General features: G+C 38.7%; 2 protein-coding genes across 13 annotated transcripts in view; one reads left to right on the top strand and one right to left on the bottom strand.

Moving 5' to 3' along the window:
* Positions 1-16,413, top strand: part of LOC109059036 (potassium voltage-gated channel subfamily C member 1-like) — a 56,461-nt gene extending 40,048 nt beyond the window's left edge. For 6 of the 12 annotated variants that reach the window (XM_042724376.1, XM_042724355.1, XM_042724372.1 and 3 more), the window contains 2 exons: positions 6,127-11,348; positions 12,148-16,413. In XM_042724376.1, the coding sequence (XP_042580310.1) occupies positions 6,127-6,290 (164 nt within the window). In that variant the 3' untranslated portion in view covers positions 6,291-11,348; positions 12,148-16,413. The remainder of the gene's footprint in view (positions 1-6,126; positions 11,349-12,147) is intronic. The other 6 variants (XM_042724405.1, XM_042724342.1, XM_042724392.1 and 3 more) reach the window with 6 other exon arrangements.
* Positions 16,414-16,556: 143 nt separating this feature from the next.
* LOC109054919 (apoptosis regulator BAX-like) lies at positions 16,557-27,428 on the bottom strand. The gene is made up of 13 exons (XM_042724465.1): positions 27,202-27,428; positions 26,876-27,113; positions 26,770-26,800; positions 23,520-23,690; positions 23,273-23,408; positions 23,036-23,140; positions 22,607-22,876; positions 21,826-22,402; positions 21,699-21,729; positions 21,227-21,382; positions 20,611-20,743; positions 17,346-17,438; positions 16,557-17,256 (listed from the first exon to the last, which is right to left on the bottom strand). The coding sequence occupies exons 2-7, from the start codon at positions 26,895-26,897 to the stop codon at positions 22,721-22,723; spliced, it is 621 nt and encodes a 206-aa protein (XP_042580399.1). The 5' UTR covers positions 26,898-27,113; positions 27,202-27,428; the 3' UTR covers positions 16,557-17,256; positions 17,346-17,438; positions 20,611-20,743; positions 21,227-21,382; positions 21,699-21,729; positions 21,826-22,402; positions 22,607-22,720.
* Between the last annotated feature and the right edge of the window lie 81 nt (positions 27,429-27,509).

The raw sequence follows: 27,509 nt of genomic DNA, 5'->3' as shown, positions 1-27,509 counted from the left end.
TTCTAGGAGACACATGACAAATGTAAACAATCTGTGTTCTAAAATTGGCTCTAAATATCAAACACGTTTAATATCCTCCAACTGGACAGAATAGTGTGAAGCTAAAAAAAATTGAGCCCATCATACACCAAATTATGACAGCTATACTGATTGTCTTTCATTATATGGAAAAGAGCAGCTTGGACATTCTGCTAAAATATTATGGTGATTGGAAGAAAAATGTCATAGGAGTGTGAGTAAATGATGACAGAACTTTAACTGATGGGTGAACTATCCCTTTATCTTTCACTCCCTCGCTCTCCTCCTCAATCACCACAGCATGTGTTCTTCTTTCTTCTCCCCACTCGAACTTCCACCTCTTTCTTTTTCTACCTTCTGCCCTCTCACTCCTTCCTGCCTACTGTTGCCAAGGAAACAGTGGAAGAGAGCATTCTGGGACTAAGCAAAACATGATGGAAGATAAAATGAAAGGGTTAAAGATGGTTCAAGCTAAAAAATAAAAAAAAGGACATTTGGTCTTCTAAAACCTGGCAAATTGGTTCATGTTACAACCTTAATGTTCAGATGCCCACTTATTCCCAAGATGCACTTATGTGATCATTATGATTATTTTATTGGTGTTGTGCCCCTGTTCTTTTTTGTTTCTTCTTTTGCCCCCTTTTATCAATAATTTATTCAGTCTAAAGTGCTCTTTTGATGTGCTGGTGTTTTTGTATTTTATATTTTGAGTACACTGAGAGCTTTGACACATACCCTTGGGCCCTGCCATTGACAGACTCTGGTGGTGAAGCTAAATGTGTAAGAGCTGCAGTCTAGATGCTGCACAGCACACTGACTGAGGGCATTGTGGTCATCTTCCTCTCTAGCCATTGTTTTAAAGCGTAGAAATAGTACTGCACTGCAGGGCTGCAGTCACACCCCTCTCTCTTTCTTTCTCTCTCTCTCTCTCTCTCACTTTCCCTCTCATTTCTCTCTCTCTGCAGACTGATTGATTTTCCCCTGTACTCCCATTTAACCTCACTTCTGAATCTTTGCAGTAACCAAAGAACCCGAGGGTTCTCTCTCTAGGGCTCTCGATGAGCTAGACCAATTCATTATCAATTTCACCATATCATGTATCACTATGTGAATAAACAGTGCCTTATGTCCTTTTCATATTATTATTAAAGTTGCCACAAAACCTTAACTGCATTATCTCTCTCTCTCTCTATATATAGGAATACATACATACATACATACTTACATACTGAAATACTTACATATATATATATATATATATATATATATATATATATATATATATCTATATATATATATATATATATATATATAATCAGTAATTAGTTATTATATTTTTAGTTATTATTATATATTTGCTGCATTCTATACTGCTAAAATTAGTTGTATTATATTAAAAATTAGTTAATATGTCCATAAAATGGCAGTCCAAAATGATTCCCAACAACCAAATTGGCACAACTGCTGATTGCAACTGCTTTTTCATGCTATTTTCTAGTCATTCAGCAGTTCCCACAAATGTTGTAGCAAACTGTCAGAGTTCCAGGTTACATCGGTGTGAGAATTTGACTGCAGTGCAGTAAAAATTGAGCGGCGAGATATGGCTGAGAGGTTGCTGGCCTGGACAATGGTTCAATGCTTTCATTGGGTCACTGCCCCTCGGGGACAGAGAGCGAGGGGAGGGGCCTGTCATGACCTCACCTGATGATGAGGTTATTTTTTTACAATGCATCTTTAATGTAGACTCTAAATAAAATATTTTTTCATTCTTCTTTTTTGTCAAATTCTAAGGTATTTAGATTTTGGTGGACCAGACTGCTGGATTCAATAGTTGTCTCAGCAGTAACATTATTAATTGTATTAAAAATATTTAATTTTTCAAGTAATAGTAAATGATCCATCAAGTAACGCACATAAATGCAGAGATCTGCAGATCCACTGCATTTAACTTCAGTATGATTAAAGCCTGAACCTGACTGGTTCATGTAAAGAATTAAGAAAAATAGAAAAAAAATAGTTTATAAGATTTTTGGTATGCGTATTCCATTTTCTGGTGAATCAAGACCAGTTCATGCTCAGTGCAAGGTTATTATCCAAGGTTAGTGAATGGTTGAAGTATATGTTTGAGAAACCTTTTTTTTTATTGTCTCATATCAAACTGTTGGATGTGTTGTGTATGAGTAGGTGTGACTCTTCCACCATCAATGACCGTGTCCTGCATGTATGACACTATCATACATGATCTGAATGTTCTGTGAATATTATTTCAACGTCTGTTGTTTCACTGTGTCCTCTACTGTCTTAGATGAAATGTCAACATCTGCAGATTTATATTTCTTTCTGTTGTTTCTACCTGCATAAACTATTTTATTTTCTACTGGTTTGCAATCAACAGTGACATGTACAACAACCTTACTGGGAACCTTTCCATGTGTACATTGGAATTAATTGTTTATCTTTGACCATGTTGAATGTCATAAGTTTATATTTCTGTCCATCCTTGTACTGTATATGCAGGTGCTAATTTCTGAATGTAAACTATCCCGTCTCTTCTCACTGTAGTCATTACTTACATCACATGATCCTGCTCTCCCTCAATTATTCTTTTTGTGATCATCTTTCTTAGAGTTTGTGTCTTTATGTAATGTTTGTGTACTCTCATTTCGTGTTGTTCTGTGTACTGTTGTGTCGTGTTGTGCTGTGTTCAGTGTGTCTAAATCATACATACAGATGTGATGTAACTTGTATGTATGTATTACCAGTGTTTTTGTTTAAAGGATGAACAAATATCCACTGGTGGATATTACAAATATTAACCGGGACAGATTCACACAGATCAAATATACTGTGTATGAACTCACTATTGAAACTTATTACATTACAGACTATAATGCAATAATTAACATAATATAATTATGTTAAATATTAATTTCCCGCTGGTAAAAAACATTGACGTCCTCTTTGAAAGCTCAGCTTTTCCTCACTTGTCCTTTGTGATGTAATTGAAAAAGGTGGACTTTCGTTATCATCCTGGTTACCGCAAACAGACCAAAATTTGAATAAATTGTTCAACACAGTATATTCAACTGTATGTTATTGCTGCATAATTTCTAAACCATTCTGCGGTTAATATTTGTGCCACTAACACTCACCTTCCATCCCACCCCCAGGCCACTCATACAGTCCTCGTAGTGTCACTAAAGTTTGACATGAGGTACGTAAACACAGCAGAGAGGGACTTTCATCCATGTCAGGTCAAGGGCTTGCCCATACGGATATAATCTCTATGGGCTTGTTAGCATGATTGTTAAACACCATAAAATGTGCTAAGCTGTGAAGCTACTATGTTAAGACTCTGCATTTCATGCATTCAGAAAACTTGATTCTCACTCTTTGACCATTTTAACAAAGCCTAACTATCTACACTTATAGTGACAGTCACGGTGAATTTACCCACATCTCTATCACAGATGCTAAAGAATTGCAGAAGCACAGAGTCTGTCAAGCTGAAGGCCTGAATTACACCAGTCCACAGCACTGTTGTAATTCTTCATACATAACCTCTCACCAAAGCCCTTCAGTGTTGCATGTGTGAGGCTGGTGAGTGTGAGTTGTGTTATTGTGTGTGTGATGGCGATAATGAGATTAATTGACAGGTCAGTGATTATGCTGGAATCATTGTACCGTTAGTAAATACAGAAAATTGCAAAATGTAGGTATTATTAGACTTTTGCTCTTCCATGACCATGAAAGCTCAATTCTTAAATACATCTTAAATATTTTTGTTTTGATAACAGATCTTTTTCCTCCCCTGCCCTCTCCCTTTTATCTGTTTTAGTTTGTCTGTTTTTTTCTGCTTTGCTTTGCTCAATTTTTTTTTGTTTTTGTCTTGTTTTACTGGCATTCTAGGTATCTAGATCTGTTGTTCCTGGTATCTTTGAACTGGAATCCAAAAGCATAGTTATATCCAAACATAATTATTTTCATGTAGGCATTGTCATAAATCAGCTATTTATATTAAGAATGGGCTACTAATGCTTTTTTAATCATCACATTTACATTGTGATTGTTCAGAGAAAAAAGGAAGAAAGATTGCAAGTGCCAAAGGTGTACTTATACTGCCTAGCAATATCGATTCTAATTAATCCCATTAAGAGAAGGCAAATGCTAATAGGGAGATAAAGACAGTCCAGCAATAGGAAGGAAGTGTGATCTTATCTGTACCGTGTTTGCATCACGGGTGTAAGTACAGAACATGACGTTCACGCAGTTGTTGTTTTGTTTTTTTATATGTGTGAATGTTTTGTTCTTTTTTTTTTTTATAAACAACAAATAATTCAGTTAAATATGCATATTTCTTCAAATCCATGATGTCACTTTCTGACTTGCACAAGTGGTCTGGTGTGAGGAACATGATGACCCAGATCTATCTACCATTGCCTTCCTTTGCAGCTCCTATAGGCGATGCTTTGGTGTAGATTTTGAATGACAAGTGGCTGTGCAGCACCCAGAGTGTCCCAGCAGCCCTCTGTGTCACACACACACACACACACACACACACACACACACATACACACACACATGCTTCAGAACTACATCACGCAAGGGACTGGAGATAGGATTGCCGACTATACGACAGTAGGACCTTCTTAACTCCCCATGTTTTTCCTTCCTTGTGAGCTTTTGTCTCTTGTTTTCTTCTGTTAAGACTTATAACTCTCTGTGTTTGTGTCTGTGTGGGAAGTTCTCCTGTGTCAGGAGGGGGTTGTCAACTATGTAATGTGCCAGCTTTTCCTTCCATATCCATTCGTGATGGCTTTTTCCAAAAAAAAAATATCTGAGTCCAGTTCCCCTTTATACACAATCAGACAGACTAGAGGTAAGCTGTGTTTCACTGTTATTATAACCAGTATTCAGCTATATGAAAAATTTTGTTGAAACAAAGTTTTTATTTCACCCCAAACTTGGAAGATTCGGTTTAAGTAGCCGGATCACATTGGTTGAATGTGTTACAGTCCTGGTAAAGAATGACAGATGTGTGCATACTGAATCATCCAGAAGCTAATACTCAGATTGCCTTGACAGATCATGATGTGAAATTACATTCAGCACATATTTTTGTGGGCATGTCCGCCATTATCTTTGAAGTGAATTAAGAATGAAACACGCAAAGCATTTTTTGTGAATTCCCCCTGAAGTCGTTTGAAATCTGACTATATTAATATATTAATATAACCTACAAAGATCACTGAGACCTGAAAAGAGAATTTGTAACCAAATTAAACAACACTGGACTTGGTGGGTGAGAGGAGAATACAACCCGAACCCTTTAAGAAAGTTTGGCCACACTAATGAAATCAGAAGTTTAACAAAGCCAGAAATGGATGTGGAAGGAAAGCTTTCAGGCACTCAGGGTCACGTGAAGCTGTTTTAAGTCCCTGGTCATCTGAAACACACTTGTGTGTGAAAGGAAGACGGATTTGCTGCTAATAATGGAAAGACATTTAGTCTGAAAGGCACAAGCTTCACCTGGCCCACAGTGCTGAGTGAGGCTGCTTTGACTAGACGGAGCTCCTCTGTTGGACTCCAGTGCTAGTATCAGAACGCAGAGTGTTCCGTCTGAGACTGGGTCAAACACCTGGATGCTAAACTCTTTACCTCACTATTGGTCTGAGTCAGCCATCAGGTGCTTCATCCACCTGCTCTTTTACACATCTGCTCTTATCTCTCCCTGAAAACTGTATGTGGCTGCGACTAAAGGGAGTTTTTTTTAATACTGCTGTGCCATAACAACAACAACAACAAAGAATTTGACAAGAAAACTTGATGACATTTCATAACTCTCATTTTCCTGTTTTGTCCTTGTCCCTGTCTCTGCCTGTCCCTGTCTGTCTTTCTGTCTGTCTGCTTCTGTGTCATTTACATCCATTTCATTGTCATTCTTTGCTTTTCATTTTGTTTTTTCCCCTTCCCTTCCTTTCCCCTGATTTTTGAACTTTAAAAACTACATTCTATCATTATACTTCATTATAATAATTCCATTTATTCATCTTTCTCTAATGTATGCAATCTATCCATTAACCATCCACCGGATTCTTGGGTTTGTAGCTGCTGGTTACGAGAAGTCCCGCAGCCTCAATAACATCTCGGGGATGACAGGGGCCCCCTTGCGCCTGACCCCCATCACCCCCATCAACAACCCACCCTATGAGCCCTACGAAACCCCCGGCCCCCTGCGCCGCTGCCGATCCCCCATACCCTCCATTCTGTAGCACATCTTAGGGAACGATGACAAAATACGCACCATCACAGCGCAATAGTATTAATAATCACAATAACGATGCTAAGTATTCACACCTCTGCTCCTCCATTGACTGGACAGGGTGGGGGTACACAGCACTCTTTTTAATATGTCATGCCTCAAAGGGAGTGGGATGAATTTGTTTAGGGATTTAGAGCTTTAAGTACTAAAATGACTTCATCGCATATACTTCAGGCAATATTTCAGACAGGCAACTAAAAACAATTATATGCTGTAACGTAAGCGGATTATGCCTTATCAAAGATGAAAAAAAGAAGCACTGAATATTATTAGGATAAAACTCCTCACTGGTCCATAGACAGCGACGAGCACCCTGTAGGAAATCTACCCCTGTAGTTGAATGACAGTAGTTGGCTTTTCCTCATGTTCCTGCCTGACTGCTGGTTGTATAAAAAAAACAAAAAAACACGAGACTGTGATCCAGCAGGCTTATTCATTGAGTACTAGTCACTGAGATCAGCTTTGATACACCATAATAGGCCTTGAAAATCCACTTCATATCAAAGCTTGGAATGATAAAGGTCATAGGTCACAGACAACATGCAAGTAGTCCAAGTGCATGCTAGAAAAGACGTCAGTTAGGCAAGTAGAATATATCTAAAATCCCCTTTAACTGCTATGAGGATATGAATATAAACGCACCATATGCTGGACTGATTTGAACTTCTAATTAAGCCCTGCAGTAGAGAATTAACGGATTGGATCATTTTGGCTAATTTGACTGTGTTGAAGGAGTTTTTGGTGATTCGGGCCATAGAACATGATGAATATTATGATTATGATAAACACAAGGACCGTCTTTAATCACACACTGAGTATTTCCTACAGCAACATTTGTTGTCAACTGATATTTTAAAATATAAGTCACACCGATATTATTAATTATGCTCTTTATTTTGGACAAAGAAAAACGCTTGAACCATTCTTGTGCAATATCAACTATTATGATGACCTCTGACCCTGAGAAGCTGGAGATAAATCCTGCAAACTTTAACTGTTGTAAACTAACAGAGAGACCGAGAACTGATCATTATTTAAAAAAGAAGCTATTTTTGTACTAAGCATTTGGACATTGCGATTCGGATCGGGGTTTGGAGTTGACATTTTGGGAGGACAGGATATCGTGCTGTTGCATGGATATTAATCTACAATTAACGTTTTGCTTTTTATATTTTGACTCTCTGTATATTCAACACCAAGTACCATGAAATGAAAAGAGCAGTGGTCTGGACAAATGGCGAAAAAAGATAAAATAAATAAGGAAGAGCCATTCTTATTAAGGGCCTATAACCTTCTGCACTTCTTCGGGACCCTTTTCAGTTTGTATACTAGTGCATGAAGGAACTGTCTTTAAACTATATCCTTTTCTTATTATGGTATTTCCTCATCAATATGAAGACATATCAAGCTGAACTGCACTCCTCACTGCATATCCGCATATACACTGGGGCTGTGGTGAACCAGACAGTGGCCTCAAAGTTTCCCTACAAAGGGCAAGAATTAGCTGGACCTTTTCATCATCATCATCCTCATCACTGGCATTACCCTCCCTCGTCATAATCATTTTCTGATTACTGTTATTCCTATAATTTGAATGCAGTAGAAAATCAGTTCAGTTTGTTTTCTCTTTGGTCCTCTTCTTTTCTTTCTCTGTTTTTTATTTTTATTTTTACCTGCTCTGTCTCTTGGATGCTGACCTTCGTTCCAATATAAAGGAGGGAACATTGAATGGATGCTGGATTGACAGCGGTCAGTAAGAGAAGAAAAAGAAAAGATGACAAAATGAACTCTCTGAAATGCAGATATATGAGCCATATTAGTGACGATCTGCTGCATATTTGAGTGCACAGATGCAATACACACCTCTGCTGAAGATATCTCTGCAATGGCAGCTCACAAAGCTTCTTGTCTTTTTCTCCATGTGAAACAACAGAAAACCTGGGGTACACATGACAAAACTTTATCAGAAAGCAAAGTAGCATTATTTATTTAGATGATTTTATTGTCTTGCAACTGAGATATTTCACAAACACATTTAATATTTAATAATTTGTTCATTTACTACAGTTCATATGTAATCATTCTTCTGAATTAAGCAATATATTTATTTTACTATTTATTTATTTGCATTTAGGTTTTTTATTTTCATGTTTTTGCTATTGCCACATTACTTGTTACACTCCTCTTTCCCTCCTCTCTTCTTTCCTGTTTAAAGAAGTTCACTGCTAGAGTGAAGAAAGCCATGGAGGATGTTGATTACATGGAGCATCTGCATGGCAGCAGCAAACTAATGTGTGGCACTGTGCTTTAATGAATAAAACGCCAATCATCATTTGTCTGCATGCATGTGCGCTGCACTGCTTTATGTACATGCTTCATATATACACTGAAGACCTCAGGACATTGAGCAGGGACCATCTGGTAGATTTATGCTACGCCACATGTGTGTTCAGTGTTTTAGGGAGATTCTCAGATCATTGTTATGAACGATAATTCATCAGGCTTTTTTTTTTTTTCGTTTGAACCAGCAGGTTATTTAGCCATTCAAAGACAAAATGCAGTAACTACACCACACAGTTTGTAGTGAATCTGAGCATAGTTGAGTCAAACCCATCCAACACACAAGTTATATATAGTTATTATAGTTTAAAAGAGCTGATTTTGCTCATAACTTAATTTAGAAAATATGCATTCACTGTGTTTTGTCTTTGCACGGCGGAATTGTTTGAGGCAAATGATCTATCATAGATTTTTAATTGTTTTAAAAGGTGGCTATTAAAAATGTATGTTACAAGGTACCTTGTAAAACAAACAAGTGCAAGTGTGCATTATTTATAATCTTAAATTCAGACAAATGACCTGTTATATTTAGAAGGAGAGAAAGAGGAAGACTAAAATGCCTGTGTGATTCAGGTCCAGCCAAAACACTGTTTTATTTCTCACCTTGTGTCTCCTCCATGTCCTTCTTCTCCTCTTCATCTCTCTTTTTTTCCTTTCTGTGTTTTTAATGCTCTTTATAAGGGTGTATAGTTCAGGTCTTAATGATATGTGCAGTTTTGAATGATGACTTTGTAATTTCCACATGCATGGATTTCTATTGCGAGCAATAAGGAAATTATAAGTCTATGTGTTTTGATAAGAAAATGTATTTTAACATAAAGGTTTATGAACATGTTTGTTGATACGAGTGTGTACATATGGATGTGTATATTCATATGCACATGCATATTAATGATTTGCATGAAACAAATGTACAAACTTTTTTCCATTGATGTTTTGTTACCAATCTGTCATTTTTGACTTGATTGCTGTGGGGGCGGGGCTTAGTTTTGCATGCTAAGATGCTATTTGGTGGCAGAGACCATTACAACTGTTGTACTGAATGTGGGGTTTTGAATGTGCTTTAACTATGTACCTGTTTAAGTTTTCTTTTCCTTGTTAGACATCAAAAGCATTGCAGACTGTCATTATATGATTTATTCTTTTTCATCTTTTCACAGAGAACTATTCTGAAAGCCCAGTGCTTATCAGATATATGCAAAACGAAGCAGTAACTGTGAACTAAGACTAGAACAGAAAATCCACTTCTTCCTTCACAAATACATTCCCAAACACACACCTGAGCCCCCAAACCTGTATCAGCTCCCGTACAAGTCCATTTTAGTTTGTATTCTCATCTCATGACATCATCAGTCTTGTTTAATCCTCTTAGTTTTGCATTATTAATGAGCAGATTAGTTGGTCTCCTCCCCCTTGCTGTTGTGTTAACCTCAGCTCTAGCCCCCTCTGCTGGTTTTACGGGGGATGAACTAACGTAGCATTCGCTGTCGTAGATCATTAGCACTCTTTGGTCACTTTAGAGGCTAAGAATACAGATTTTAGCCCTTAATGTTTACCTGTTATATTTAAGATTAAAGGAAAGATTCTTTAGGCATTTATTTGAACAGACTCCGAAGGATTGATTTCCTGTTCTCTCTTGTGTGTCACTAAACACTGATCAGAGCAGAGAGAAAGAAGCTAATGCTAAGAAGTCTGCTCACTGCAGCAATGCATGTTTCCACACATTCAAGATAGCTAGCACTTAGCATCCTAGTGCATTTTGTGGTTTTGCTGTGTGTAGTCTTATCTGCAAAGGCGTAATCAGAGTGGATGGGATGACTCCACTTTTATCCCTTTATCTCAGTTCTGAAGTTATGATGCGAAAGTGACAGGCCTGCCACTAGTTAGCTTAGTTAGCGAATGCCCTGGTAAGCAGAGGCTGCATGCAATCACGGAGGACAATGTAAATAATTCTCCTGTACACTGACTGCATGTGGAGTTAACAGCACAGAAGCTATCGTTTGATTCAAATGAGGCATTCAAAATGGGGAGAGCAGGTCGAGTTCAAAAAATGATTTAGCAACATTATCCAGAATCCTCTCTGTTTCTGACTTACGCTTCCCTGTCACTACTCAGGTAAATCTCTTTTTGTCCGTCTATACCAGTGCTTCCAAAATGATGTCATTCGAAACAAAGAGAGAGGCAGATGGGAACACCCCATGTATGCATGCATCTGTGTAAACACATTGATCCCAACACTCGTTCCACGTCTTCCTTTTCCACAATGTCCTTCACATCCTTCATTTCATCATTTCATTTGTCACTTTCATTAATTCCCAACTCTTACTGCTTCCAAATAACAACCAAAAAGCCCGGATGACATTATGAGAAACAGGGAAAATAATGAGTGATTTGTTTAAAAAAAAGAAAAGAAGAAGAACTTTTCAAACACGGTCTGTCATAAATGGATTACACACACAAAAATCCTGTATGTGGAATCCGGATGCAACCAAATTCAGGAGATGAAAGCATGAGGGTCAGATGGACAGATTGTGTGTTTGGGGAACAGAGTTTTGGGAGGATTGTCAACAAATGAAGAAAGGCGTCGTGAAATGGAGGACAGTTTGGGGAAGAAAGAAAAAAAGCAAAGAGAGGAGGAAGGGAGCTGAACGCTTCTCAGTGTAAGAATGTGCGTATGGTGTTCTGTGCGTCACACTTCGTGTTTTCATGTGATGTGCCTGACTGTGTGCTTAGTGTTTTGATTTTCTTTGTGTGACACTTTGTTTTCCCGCTCTTCTAATGTTTGGCACTGTGCTTAAATGGTGCACTCGCTCTCTATTCCCTATGCCAGCTTCACTGTTTGGTAAAATATAAAAATAAGGGCACTTCATGGGGAATAGCGAGTCGTCTTTGGACGCACCCTTTGTGTGAAGGGGATTCACAGATGTACAATGAGCTTTTGCTTTGTTCTGGTCCATCCTAGAGGGCTGACAAAATCAGTGCTTGTTAATTGATTCTGTTGATTTTATTGACATAGTTTTAGAACAAGATTTTGTGGCCCTCAACGACTGGAACTTTTATTCAGCTTTGTGTGTGTGTTTGTTTTTGTGAGTGTGATTCCAAGAGTCTTGCATTTGTGTGTTTTGTTTTTGAGCGCATGTTACGATGGGCTTTGCTATGAGTACACTTGGGTTTTTGGTTTGTTTCCTTTCTTTTTACATTGGTATTTAGGAGGCTTTTTGAAAATAATGTTCCATGGACATCTCTCCAAAACAAACAAAAAGAAAAAAATGTGTGTTTGGCTTCTTTAGCTTTGGCTCTCACAGTTGCGTGGTCTGAAACGGCTGGCATCTGTGAAAGCCTCTAGCAGTGTGTAGCTTTTAATGCGTTTGTATTAAGGCGAAGGGACGTGTGACGCGATACTGATTTTTCTGTCCTCCATTTTCCTATTCCCCTCTCTTTCTGTCTTTCTCTTTTCTTCCCTACAGTGCTGAGCTTCTGAACTGCCCCTTTTCTAAAGCTCCCCAACCACGAAAACCTGTCCGGAGGCAACACCCAGAGTCACCACAGGATTAGAGATGGTGAAAGAGAGAAAACGAGAGATGAAAGGAGTGCTTCGCTAAACCAACTGGAAGAAAACATTGTAACACTCATCTCTCCATTGCTAATTTTAACCCCCAACATAGGTGCAGTAAACTGACAATATCACGTCCTGGGAGGATGTGGAACACATTCTTCCTACAGGGGTCGCTGGCCTTGGAAAACGGGTAGGATTCAGCATACAAACTGTAGTATGTCCTGCCCTCAGCCCTTCCTGATGGAAATGGATGCAATTTTAAAGTGATGGGAACTATTTTTGTTGGGCGTTCCACCATGATAAATGCACCTGAAAGTGGACAAAAACCCTCAATCCAGTCTCAGATACACGTAATGTGTGGGGAAAAAACAATCATGATGTTCTTCGATGTTATATTCAAACACACGTTGACAGTCAAGCTCATGAAATGCTTCAATCAAACGGTTCATCAGCCAAACCTTTTCCACTTCTTTACCTTTTGGAGATCTTGCACGTGCTTTGAAGGAAAATAGACAGTGGCGTCATTGGCCTGCCATGTTCCTATATTGTACTGTTTCCCCATTCATCCAGTTGGAAATCTTGTTCAGAGTGTCCTTCTCAGGGCTCACAGAAAGGTGACTTTGTCAGCTATGAAGAAAAGAGCGTTAGCCTCTCTCTTTTCTCTCTCTCTTAGTTTAGTTCTCTGCATCTCAGCATTTCTGTTCCACTGTAGATGAACTGCATGGCATGAATGGAAAAAACAAAACAAAACAGAGAGAAAGATGGTAGAGATTATGCTGAGAGGAACAAGAGGAAACCATGGACAGGACCGCTCTGTTTGCACAGTATAATATGGGTGACTCTGGATCAGTGGATGGGGCCACTTTTTCACCTTCATGTGGGGAACAGAAAATACAACACAAGTGCATGATACCTGTTGAAGGACAGAGGGGTTTTTAAGTGGACTGGGTGAACTTTAAACAAAAGCTGAAAAAAAGAGAAAACTAAAAATGCATTTTTCTCACTTTGTTTACCAGCATGACTAAATTGCATGACTTCTGCAAGCCCTGAATCCCAAATTAGAGGGCTTGAAATCACTAAACACCAAAATCAAATGGAAACAATAAAAGTTTATGCTAAATGCTACTAAATTTAGAAAAAAAAAGAATATATATATATAAAAAAGAGGCTCTATATTTTGTTTTTGAATTAAAAAAAAATAATAATGCAAAAATATATAGGATTGCAAGATTCACACAGTTTTGTTGGAAAAAAGATTAACAAACCCCACTGAGTCTAGCTGAATGATGAGACGAACTCCTTCAACTACCACTGCTCCCTCAATGGCTTCAAGTGACATTTCTTCCCTTCTCTATGTCTGCCGTTTCACCCTTTACTGGAACTTTCCTGGCACTCTGCGCTGCCCTTCACTATCTCCCTCAGTCATGGCAGCCTCCAGCAGTGGCACGACAGCTCCTCTGAAGATCTCCGACACCTATAGGGCTCTGTTCTTTTGACAGTTATGGGTCTAAAGAGTAAGTGGGATTTTAAGTTGAGTCCTGATGGAAAGTTCTGGGTTGATTTGCGATGTTAGTTCTTTTCATTTCATCCACATTCTGTGGGTAAATCAAGGCTTTATCCATCGAAAGTGAGCCTGCATCCAGTCTAATGAATATTAGCATTGTGTGAACTGCTGTGTCTTGAGACCCTGAGTACTTACATCGCAAAGCACGGTTTTTCAAGCAGGAAGCCATAATTTGAGAGTAGCGCCTCCATATGAGTTAAAGGTGCTCAGGAGACCATGCTGATTCATGGTTTTGTAGTTGTGTCGAGTTTGTTTCAAATGTTGACATTAGTGTTCATTTTATTCTGTAGTTTATTTTCTGGTGGTACAGAGCATTGCAAGGCTTTGACAAGATTCTGTTTCAGTTATTTAATATTCTTAAGATTTGCATATGCTGAGCACCCACTAAAACCAGCCATGCCATACCAAAACGGACTTCCTTATGAACTTAGCAGCAGATTTCTGATATTAGCATCAGTATTAGCATTATCCTGTGTGAGAGGAGACCATGATTCTGCCAATGTCGCTTTAAAATCATCGCTTACACATGTGAGTAACTGTTTGACTGTTTGTTTAAAGCATTTGGTGTCTTCTTCAACAAGATACGAGGTTACTTTTCAAAAGTTGGTTAGTCTGGTTAGGTGTTTTAAGGTATGTTTACATTGATTTAAAATGTCATTTGCTGTCTTAAAACACCATGACTCATCGTTAAGAATCAGATGTAAGCTTAGTTTAGTAACTACCTATGCAACACCTAATCAAGACCTTAGCAGCTCACACACACTCACATACACACGCCATGTGCTCAGGCCAGCAGGCTGGTGTCTGTTTACCGGTGCTGTGTGTCCAGGGAGGAAAACGACACAGATGCAGCTCCATCACCACAAGAGCCAGCATTATCTGCTGAGCGTGTAGTTTTAATTCAAACGTTAGCAGCTGGTCCAAGTAGCTTGAAGGTGCGACAGATTTGTGCAGCTGTAGTAGCCATGCCCAGACACTCACGCACTTTCCGAATTAACATTTACGTTTATATGTAAGCATATACTCATCTCAGAGGGTCTGTAGGACATCTATGTTACAAGAACTTGTTTTATACGTGGTACTCAGTTCCAAATTGCAATGCATTTGCTGACTGGTTAAGATGACGTGTACCTCTCTGGTCGTTCATAAAGTCTGATTGGATGGGATTTGGAGCAATAATGACGGAGGGCCACCTTTTTCTCATTAGGAATTGGGGACATGTTCATCTAATCCCTAATTAGAAATCCAGTGTGCCTGAAACTGTTCCCTGAATGTGTACACAAACCGGCCACATCAATTGAAGATGCTCTCTCTGCGAATGCTTCCCGTGAGAGCTTGTCTTAGCGTGAATGAGACCGCAACCCCTCCAGATGGCTGACAGCTCAACATACCTTTACTTGAAACCCAAATACAAAACATATCAGAGAGGAGCAGAACAAAGCCAGAATAAGACTTCACGCTTTCTCAACTTCCTGTTTGCATCCCCTCCCCTCTCTCATCTGTTCCCTCTCCTTCTATATTTTTGAGGAAGAAACTTTTTTGCATCCCTTGTTCTTGTGTTTTTCTATCATATTGTTTGAAGTTGAATTATAATGCATGCATGGAATACAATGAGGACATAACTTGTGAATAATTTGTGAATGGCCAGAATGAGGTGACCATCTCTTTCACCTGGGCTCTCTACTCTGCGACCTCTTTCTGAGACAATTAGAGAGAACGAAAGAGCATATTGTTTCTGGTTTCTCTCACTTCCCTTTCTCTTACAAATGTAGCCATGCCAAATATGTTATGGCTATACGCTAGCCATTCTGAAAGACTCTATGTTTAAATTACATATTTATATATTGTTTTAAAGATGTTATTTATCTGTATATATTTGTAGTAAATATTCATTAGAGCTTCCACAGACTCAGAGCTAAACAGATGCAGCAGATGTCGACAAAACAGCCTGCAGGAACTCCGTTTACACCGCATGTGTCTGTGCATTTATAATAGTATAGTTTGACCCAATATGCACTACCTGTACTTTTCTACTTTAGTTATTTTATGTAGCTTGTTTGAAGGGGGAATTCATTGCACTATCACAGCTAATGGAGCTGCTGTGTCTACTGCTGAGCGCAAGCCTAACCATACACCCCCCAAGTTAAGAAACAGGGACAGAGAGAAAGAGAGAGAGAGAGAGAAAGTTAGAAAGAGAGGCCAGTGAGAAAGAGAAGGTTCCTAAAAGAAATGGATGAGTTCTATGCTACTAAGATTGATGCTGGATACAATTTTATTGTCATACAAAAAAGGGAAAAAAAATATCAAGAACTGTATAAAATATATTTCAATGGAATGTTTATTATTTACCTTTTATATTTTTGAAATGTATAAAGAAAAAAATGAATAAACTGTAATAATTTACCAGAGTTGTGAAAACGGAGACTTAAAAATCATTATATTATTAAAAGTATGGAAGTTTGAACGTGAATGCTAACCTACCTGATCAAATCTTCTCCATTACAGATAAGAAAAAAATAAATAAAAACAATTAGAAAAATGAAATCCAATTTAAAAAGAAAAAGTTATCAAAAAGTCAATAAAAATGTTAAAAGCTCATGCCAAAATTTTCAACATGTGTCCTGTGTGATTCTTCAAATGTTTGTTGTGATTTTTTCATGTTACTCTGGGATCCAATTACTTTTCTGTTTTTGCTCATTTTTTAATGTTAGCATTTCATAAATGTAATTCCTTTACAAGCTAATTAAACATCAAAATAATTTTTCATAAAGATTTTTAATAATGATTTTCCTTTACATGTACCTTCATGGGTTTGTGGGAAGGACTTTATTTAATGCAGGCCTTTAGCACTTGGAAAAGTTGAAAATTACATTTCAAATGTAAAAATAACATTTTTGTACATTATATTTATAGTACATAGTAATTTAAAAGTTATTTATACATTTTATAGACGAGGTAGAGGTTAATAACAGTAGACATAGACATTAAAGTGAACAGTTGTCTTGGCACAGCACCTATAACAGTTCAAGTCTTGCTAGTTATTGCTTTACTTCCCATTCTGGATTTATTCTATCCCTCCTCACTCACATGGACTGAGACAGGCAAAAAAATAAAATAAAAATCACAGTCTGTAATTCCTGTCTGATTTACACTATACATTATAATATTTTACACTTTATTACTGTGCATTGTATTGCCAATCAGCCTTCTCTTACTTGCTAAGATCATCATTATTTTTGGTCCGTTGCATATGTAAATCCCAGCATTCCCCCTTTTCTCACTTCATCAGTCCTTCACTGACCCTCCTCAGGCACATCTGTTCAGTCTCCAGACAATGAGGCCACCCAGCAGCACTCCACTGATGAAGAGGACTCCAGAGGAGAGGGAGATCAGGCTTGATGAGGAACCAAAATCTCGCTCAAACGAGTAATGAGCCAAAGAAGAAATACTGTTGATCTGCAGGTATTTAAAAGAGTGACTATTACTGATGTCTTATCAATGCTATGCTGTGTAGTACAAATATGGTCATGTTTATCAAATCATACCCATCCTCCTCTATTGCAGATCCAGTTCAGAAGGTTATCCCTGAAGTAATCCAGTGTCCAAGATACAACGCCTGAGACAAAATCAGCAAGAATCTATCAATGCAAAACAAAAAACAAGCACAGATGCATTAAAGTCCATCCTCAGAGCATTAACACTTTGGTTTGGGCACTGAAACCCTACAAATGTATGTTGACATTACAAATTAATTGTGAAATTTATAGGAAGTGAGCTGGATTGAATGTATCCTTCATCATTTCATGAGTTCAAACTTACATATAATAAACTGAGGTAAAGGGTTATGCGTATTTGGCGTGCTTTCCGGGGGGAGGGCTCTGAGCTCGGTACTTACTCCCGAGCCCGGGGTACTCCCCCTGTAAAGGAAGAGGAGTCCTAGCTCGGTGTTTAGCCCGGACCCAAGCGCTCCCCCAAAAATGCAATTAGAACTGGACAGCAGCCAGATACGTACATTTGCAGCCCCCAAAAAGCAAGGCTTAATGTTAGAGGGGTGCAGGACGTCCTTTGGTATAGATTTGTTGCGGTGGTATCTAGGAAGAGAATTTGGCTTCTGTGGAAGCGTTCACTGCTGAAAGAGAGCTAAAAGGCTCCTGCGGGAGACACTACTATCGTGGCAGTAGAGAAAGATAGAAAAGGCTCCTGCAGGAACTTTCACTGCTGCAGCAGTAGATAAATACGGAAAAGGCACCTGTGAGAGTTGTCACTGCTGCGGCAGTGGAAAAAAAATAAAAAATAAAACAGATAAGGCTCCTGTGGGAGCAGACACTGCTGCGGCAGTGGCGAAATACAGATAGAGGCTCCTGCGGGAGCAGACACTGCTGCGGCAGTGGAGAAATATAGATAGAGGCTCCTGCGGGAGCAGACACTGCTGTGGCAGTAGAGAAATATAGATAGAGGCTCCTGCGGGAGCAGACACTGCTGCGGCAGCGGAGAAATACGGAAAAGGCTCCTGCGGGACCTACTGGGCCAGTTGGAAAAAAGGGGGGGGGGGCAGGGAAAAAAAACTCTTGCGGGAGCAGGGGCTGCTGGGGCAGTGGGGAAGAATGGAAAAGCTCCTGGGGGAGTGGACACTGCTGCAGCAGTAGGGAAATACAGAAAGGGCTCCCGCGGGAGCGGACGCTGCTGCGGCAGTGGAGAAATACAGATAGAGGCTCTTGCGGGAGCGAGAACTGCAGTGGCAGTGGGGAAAAACAGAAAAGGCTCCTGCGGGAGCAAGAACTGCAGCGGCAGTAGGGAAAGACAGAATAGGTTCCTGCGGGAGCGGCTACTGCTGCGGCAGTAGGGAAAGACAGAAAAGGCTCCTGCAAGAGCGGGGACTGCTGTGGCAGTGTGGGAATTAGGTAAATCCCCTGCGGGAGCAGGATGCTGCTGGGACGGCTGGAGTGGGGATGGGCCGGTATAGATGGATTAGATGATGTTAAAGAGGGTTAGCTATGGTGGGTCAGGAGTTCGAGTGAACAGGGATGGACTGGCGTTAAAGGGGTTGGCTGATGAGGGTTCGGAGAGCTTGTTCAGAGGGATGGGTAGGGGTGTGGCGGAAGATAGAGAGAAGGGAGGGCAAGCATGCGAGGAGGAGGAAGGATAGCTGCCAGAACAGTCTGCGGAGGCATGCTCACGCTTGGGACGGCTCCGGGAGTGAAAGAAAGAGGGGAAAGGGGGGGGGCATTGGGGCCTGTGCCATTAGTGGAGGCATGCTCACTCTTGGGATTGCTCAGGGAGGGAACGCTGAAGAAAAAGGGGGTGGGGGGGGGTGCAGGCCACGGGTAAGGGAGGGGGTTGGTAATGATAGGGGTTCCGGATTGTTCTGTGCCACTAGCGGAGCCGTACTCACGTTAGCATCTGCTACGGGAGCTGGAGGCCACTGAAAAGGAAAAAAGGAGTAAGTAGCAGCAGGAGGAAAGTCTGAGATGTGAGGGCCTGTGTTGCAAGCGGAAGCAGCTTCGCGCTTGCTTCACATGCTGTAGGCCACAGGAAGGGAGTCCTGAAGACCCTGTGTGCAGCCTGCACTGCTAGTGGAGGCAGCCTCACGCTAGCGTTTGCTACGGGAGCTGGAGGCCACTGAACAGAAAAAATGGTTATTAGTAGCATGAGGGAGCGGAAGAGATGTGGGCATGTTACAAATGGAGGCAGCCTCACATTTGCTTCAGCTGCTGTAGCTGTTAGCTGTGGGAAGGGGGTGGGGTGTGTGATGTCCTGAAGAGCCTGTGTAGCCTGCACTGCTAGTGGAGGCAGCCTTATGCTAACGTCTGCTATGGGATCTGGAGGCCACTGAAAGGAAAAAAGGGGGGTTAGAAGTAACAGGATGGAAATACTGAGATGTGCGGCCCAGTGTTGCAAGTAGAAGCAGCTTCATGCTTGCTTCGGCTGCTGTAGCTTTAGGCTGTGGGAAAGTAGAAGGGTTAGTGACATTTGACGGGACAAGCTAAAAATGCCTGGGTAGCCTACGGTGTTGCCGACTTAGCAATTTGTTGCTAGATTTGGCAATTCCTCAAGCCTTGTCCACATTAATACATTTCTGTTGAAAAAGCATCTTTTCCTCTTGTTTTGGCCTTCCCGCATTTTTACACGCTGTCCAGAATGGATAAATTTGAAAATGCTGTTTTCACGTTGTAGTCAGTGTTGCCAACTTAAAGACTTTGTCACTAGATTTAGCAACTTTTCAGACCCCCTTAGCGACTTTTTTCCAAAAAAGCGACTAGCGACAAATCTAGCGACTTTCTTGGACATACCTTATTTGGTCTCTGAGACTCTCCGCTACTGCCGCACAAGCACGAGGTCTTGCTTTCCAGTGCACAAACCTCTCTCTCTGCATCTGCTCTGTTCAGTGAGCGCAGAGAGGAGCAGCACTTTCAGTTAAAAAATATATTCTTTTGCTTCTAACTCTATTTTACATGCAAGTATAGCTGAAATCACAGCACAACCATCGTCTTAATCGTATGTGTATTTCATTTCATTAGACAATGTCGTGAATAGGATTTTAGTGCAGATTTATATCTTTGAGAGCTAGTTATGTAGTCTTAATGGACCGCATTTCAGTTAACAGGAAAAAGGTGGATAGGGGTTCACTCTTGCGCTGATTGGATAGATGGATGTGATTACTGATGATGAATTGGCTGTGTTAATTATCTGCGCATGCTCCTCCCAAAACTTGTTAATAAAACATCACTTAAATTTGTACTGTATTAATGACTCCTATATAGAAACACACACAAACAAATAAGTAGGTAAAATAAAGAGAGCACTGCATACCTTTGCAATGGATTTCCCAACAACACAGATCAGAGTGACAATTTTCCCCCAGGTGATGCCATCAACAAAAACTTTGTCTACAAGGTTCTGGAAGTTCTGTCTATTCACCACACGTGCTAAACCATCAACCATGCTGAAATCAAACACATCTTTAATTAAACAGATTTGCTCTTTCATTACACAGGAAGCTTGTATTGCAACTTTGTGTTGCAATTTCAATTCTGTATTTCATTTCTCATGATTGTAACATTTAGTTCTGACTTTTTATCTCAATATTGCCAACAGTTCTCATAATTGCAGATTAAACATATAGTTCACCCCAAAAAGAATAATTTACTTAATCATTTTGAAGAATGTTGGGAGAATGTTGGTAATTGAAGTTAGCAATTCTAGACTTCCATAAAACGATGTAGTGGAGGGTAAGTAAGTGATGAAAGAATTTTCGTTTTCATAGGTTAATTCTTTTTTATTTTGGGGTAAACTATCCCTTTAAACTATCAAACATTAACTTTAATCTTAATATAAAGTAATGTATTTACTTAGAGGCAGAAACGAACTTCCATAATTATTACACCGTAATACTCTCGCATACCAAAAAAGAGATTTCAATACTAACTCGTTAAATTTTGGCTCTCGATCGAGACTGTCGCCGATGTCTCTGATGAGGCTAGCCATCTGTTCCAGGAGCTGCTCCCGCTCATCACTCATTGGCTGCGACTCAGGAAGAGACGGTGCGCATGTTCCCACCCTCTGTACCTGGTCCTTCACTGATCTGAGAACATTTGAATTATGAAGAAAAAACAATTGGTAATAATATAGCCTACTGATACTTTATTTAGTGCTACCCAAAATGAATGGCAAATAAAATGCCAGTAGGCTAACACGGAAAATATGACATCCAGGTAAATAGCTTCTGTTGGATTTTAAGTTTGGTTATTTATATATAGCCTAGCACACATATATATATATATATATATATATATATATATATATATATATATATATATATATATATATATATATATATATATATTATAAAAAGTATTTATTAAGTTATAAGCATGGCTTAAATAGTATGTGAAACTTACCTTAGAATAAGATTCGTTGAAAACTGGTAATCTAAAAGTTGCATACAAAAGTAAAACGTTACTATAGGCTATACTGAGCTCACGTTAAGAAATACTGACGAAGGCCTGTTTCGTAAAGTCTAAATACCTGATGCCATGATCTTCCTCCTTGGTCCGACGATAGGATTTGATGGCCACTTCACAAACCACAGTGAAACTGTCTCTACGTGTGACCTATACCTTTACGTCAATGTATAAACATTTCGCAAACCTCAAACTGGTTTAGTAGACTAAATCTCGCTGTCTAAATCAGATATTGTTCAACAATTGTTGTCAGTTCCGCATCTTCACAGCTAGCGTTGCACTAGGCTAAATGAAAATAAAAGCGAAACGAAAACCCAAAAAAAGTTTTACGTGACTGTTTGCTTAATTTCCTTTCACGTCTCCACCCAAACCAAATCTATATTTAGCAGCCATCCTCAAACTATAATGTAGCTCAGAATAAAATGTCTCTCTCTGTACATAGGCCTATGTATTACTATTTTTGGTTTGTTTTATATATTTAAAACAAAACAAACAAACATACATTTTCAGAAAGAATGGGGACTTTAATCACATTCAATGCACAATACTTAAATGTACAAGGAAGAGGACAAGCCAGATTCTACAAAACTACTAATGTGTGTCATATGACAATTACCAATAAAAAGCTTAGGCTCAATTGTATCCTTACAATCTGTCCTGATCCTGAATAAACATGTACCTTTCTTTAAATCGATTAACATTACCATATTGCATATGTTTTCTTACAAAACAGTATAAACACACACACACATACATACATATACATATATATATATATATATATATATATATATATATATATATATATATATATATATATATATATATATATATATATATATAAAGGCATATTCAAATAAAAAAAGGGGCAAATTACAAAATACAGATATAAGCTACATGGTTTCTCTCAAGTTCAGTGTTATGGACACTACTGTTGCAGCATCTTCATTTTCTTTTTCTTAGCTTTTTCTTGGAAATTTCAAGACGATGAAGCCACCTAGCAGTAGGCCACCAGTGAAGGCCAATGTGGCTCCGAAATAGGAAGAATATTTACTAAGTGAAGAACTGGAAAATTGCTCAAAGGAGAAACAGGCCAGCGCAGGGATACTGTGCATCTGTGTTAAGGGGTAAAAAAACGAAGGAGATGTCATAGATATGACATTGTGATCAATACTGCTCAACACATCTTCTGACGAGATTAAAACAAAACTCAGATACTGCTTCATATTCCAGTATCTGAGATGATGTAAAAATGTGTCTTCATTGTTTCTTACCCATCCTCCCATTTTGCAAATCCATTCCAACAGATTCCTCCTGAAGTAATCCAGACTTAAGATCAAAATATCTGAAACAATTGTGGGTAAGCATGCAAGGACCATCTATTGAGAAGAAAGAGATATATATGTGCAAATATAAACATAAAGATGCATGTCTACAAATGACAGATATATTAACAGAAGTTTTAAAAGACCATGTAGGACCTAACATGTAGGATCTAACTAATCCAATACCTTTGCAGACAGTTTTCCAACTGAATAGAAGAGCACTATAATTCTCCCCCAGTTGATCTGGCCATCTGTGAAAACCTTTTCCACAAGTTCCCAGAAACTTCTTTTATCAGCCACTTTTACTAAGCCATCAATCATGCTGTGAGGTCAGAAGAACAGAGAGTGAAACCTGGGGTTTTAAAACCAGTACAGACAGCAGAACTGATGTTTAGTAGTATCTGACAGACAGAGATTCAGATCTCAGACTGACTCATTGAATGATTTATCCTGATCGAGCCTATCACCAATCACTCTGATGGTCTCCGCCAACTGTTCAACAAGCTTTTGGTCCTGGCAGTTGCTTATTGGTCGAGCTTCAGGAAGGGCTGGTGGGGCTGAATGCACTTTGGCTGCTGCGCTCATCACCTTGTGTCTTACCACCCTGAAAGACATTTTATTTGTTAACTGCATAAGAATCAAACGTTTATACTAATCACAGACTCACAATTACCTCAAATAAACATGAAAAACTTAATTTAACACTAAAACATTGGAAATTTTTCTTTGTACGTCAGTCAATTAAATAAAGGTTAAAGAGAATGAACAAATAATATATTCTTGATTTTATAGCATTTCACAAAACGTCCCAACTTTTCTGGAATTGGGGCTGTAGCTTTATTTTTTAGTTTTATTAATTTTCAAACTATTTTCTTTAGAATTTTTTTTTTTTTTTAATTAAGTATGTATTTAATAATCTCACACAAATCTCACAATAAATAATTTTTTTTGCCATGTCTGTTTTTAAGTGTTCTAAACAATGAATAAAAATGTTACAGTTAAAATTATATATATATATAACTATTTAAATAAATTGAAATACTTCAGAAAAATACTTTTTTTTAAAATTGAGTTTAAATTATATTTTCTTTAAATTACTACTTTTTTTTTATGTTGTCAAAAGTTCTGTCAACTATGTTTTTAAATGAACAACCCCAGCTACTAAAAAATGGTTTATCACAACAACAACAACAACAACAACAACAACATGTGAGCAGCATCATATGTTATTTTCTTTTGGGGTGGAAATTTTGATCACATTATTATAAGTGTCCTCTCTTTTTTTTCCTCCAATATTTTTTCTACACTCAGGGAGAATTGACTGTCAATTAGTTATGGTTTGCAATATTTTTATGATTTTAATTCAAATATATATTCAAAACTGACATTAAACTGATGAAAAAAATAACATGCGATTGGCCAGATAAGGCCTACCATTGTAATTACAAAATGGTGAATCTGTCAACTAATATGTTGCCTGCCAATTCTTGAATGAAATAGTTGTCATGGCCTTACTGTGTGACTGTGTCCACGGATGATGATGAATTGTTTCTTACAAACTTTTTTATTTTTCTCATAGACTTAACCTTTATTGTGCCAGGGGACACAATAAAGTGTGTGTGCATGAGCTAACAATGTGTCAAGTCCACTATGTTACTTTTTAAAAAAAATTATTAAATAACTAGAACGCTGCTTCTTTTACAGGTTGAAGTTTTGTATAAAATCTCTTAAAATTTAGCTGATGTGAAATGTACCCCCAATTACAGAATGAGCAATAGATTGCTAGATGTGAAACTGTAATGGCTTTCTTATTGCTTTCTGATTGCTCTGTTATTTATATTCAGATCTCTGAATCAAAAATAACATTTAAAAAGTGGTAAAGCAGAAATATTGTGTTACAGTAAGTTGCATAGTAAAAGTCCAGTAAGACTTTACTATTCAACTTACTGTAACACAATATTTTGCACTATAGTAGTTATTATGTGGTTCTTTCTTAGTACAAACCCGATTCCAAAAAAGTTGGGACACTGTACAAATTGTGAATAAAAACAGAATGCAATGATGTGGAAGTTTCAAATTTCAATATTTTATTCAGAATACAACATAGATGACATATCAAATGTTTAAACTGAGAAAATGTATCATTTTAAGGGAAAACTAAGTTGATTTTAAATTTCATGGCATCAACACATCTCAAAAAAGTTGGGACCAGGCCATGTTTACCACTGTGTGGCATCCCCGCTTCTTTTTATAACCATCTGCAAACATCTGGGGACTGAGGAGACAAGCTGCTCAAGTTTAGGAATAGGAATGTTGTCCCATTCTTGTCTAATACAGGCTTCTAGTTGCTCAACTGTCTTAGGTCTTCTTTGTCACATCTTTCTCTTTATGATGCGCCAGATGTTTTCTATGGGTGAAGGATCTGGACTGCAGGCTGGCCATTTCAGTACCCGGATCCTTCTTCTACGCAGCCATGATGTTGTAATTGATGCAGTATGTGGTCTGGCATTGTCATGTTGGAAAATGCAAGGTCTTCCCTGAAAGAGACGACGTCTGGATGAGAGCATATGTTGTTCTAGAACTTGGATATACCTTTCAGCATTGATGGTGCCTTTCCAGATGTGTAAGCTGCCCATGCCACACGCACTCATGCAACCCCGTACCATCAGAGATGCAGGCTTCTGAACTGAGCGCTGATAACAACTTGGGTTGTCCTTGTCCTCTTTAGACTGGATGACATGGCGTCCCAGTTTTCCAAAAAGAACTTCAAATTTTGATTTGTCTGAACACAGAACAGTTTTCCACTTTGCCACAATCCATTTTAAATGAGCCTTGGCCCAGAGAAAACGCCTGCGCTTCTGGATCATGTTTAGATATGGCTTCTTTTTTGACCTATAGAGTTTTTAGCCGGAATCGGCGAATAGCACGGTGGATTGTGTTCACCAACAATGTTTTCTGGAAGTATTCCTGAGCCCATGTTCTGATTTCCATTACAGTAGCATTCCTGTATGTGATGCAGTGCCGTCCAATGGCCCGAAGATCACGGGCATCCAGTATGGTTTTCCGGCCTTGACCCTTACGCACAGAGATTGTTCCAGATTCTCTGAATCTTTGGATGATTTTATGCACTGTAGATGATGATAACTTCAAACTCTTTGCAATTTTTCTCTGAGAAACTGCTTTCTGATATTGCTCCACTATTTTTCGCCGCAGCATTGGGGGAATTGGTGATCCTCTGCCCATCTTGACTTCTGAGAGACACTGCCACTCTGAGAGCTCACTTTCAACATTTGATATGTTATATATATTATATTGTGAATAAAATATAAGTTTATGAGATTTGTTAATTATTCCATTCCTTTTTTACTCACAATTTGTTCAGTGTCCCAACTTTTTTGGAACTGGGTTTGTATATCAATGATATATCAAATTTCAGCCCCATAATGCACCATTTATTTCAGTGTTAACTACAACTATACCCATGGATGATATTGGGAAGTTACACCTTTTCTTTCCTCGTTTCCATGCAGATGTCCCTCAATTGGTGTTTTTTAATTTTTCTAAGTTTTTATAGCTCGGGGTTAGAAAATTACCATTTAAAAAATACTAAACATTAAGTTAGGCTATAATACAGTTAAAATGCTACATACAACGACATCACAAGTTTACAAAGTGAAACGTACCCGATTAAGAGTGCTTCTCCAATCTGGTCATCTGTAGAGCGAAGAGAAACATCAGTAACAAACATCTAACACCGCTTAAAGAGCACAAACAAACACAGTCACTTACCCAGCGAGGCTTCGCAAGCCATATCAGTATATATATACCTATATTACTGTTGTTATTTAGTGTTTCAGGTAATGTTTTCGGCAGGGTGTCGCTCTGGGGAATAGCACCCTATTTCAGCAGGCTACTTCAACTTTTGTTGAGATAAAGAGCAACTTCTGTGTGGCTGCGCCCTCCGGAGGTCACTTATGTCGGCCGCATTCGTCATTGAGGTTGCCTCATGTCAAAAAAAATGTAACCACTGCATTCCAAAATAAGAAATAAGTTACAATGTTAATTAATGTACGCCTTACGATGAATAGCCTAACTGCTAATGTTACAATGGGTACTTTTCTGAACTGGGTCAACATCGATGACGTAACCTTCGAGATAACAAGTATGAAATCAATGAGTCGTCCATCTGATATGCCATTTTTACGACGATGGTTTTACTTTAAATTCATGTGCATTTTTTTAACGTATTACTTATTGTAGTGACAGTTCAGTCTATTTTTTGTAAATGATGAGTTCCTCTGCCGTCTTATTAGTCCAAGTATAATGGGGTTTAGGTTGACGTCGACAACAACCAGTGTTGCCATGTCCACTTATTATAAGGTTGTTTGTTCATGTTTACCTATACTGTACATACGGGCAGTAA

This window comes from Cyprinus carpio, chromosome A3, assembly GCF_018340385.1.
Source record: "Cyprinus carpio isolate SPL01 chromosome A3, ASM1834038v1, whole genome shotgun sequence".
NCBI classification, from domain to species: Eukaryota; Metazoa; Chordata; class Actinopteri; order Cypriniformes; family Cyprinidae; genus Cyprinus; species Cyprinus carpio.
This window is presented reverse-complemented; position numbering and strand designations above follow the sequence as displayed.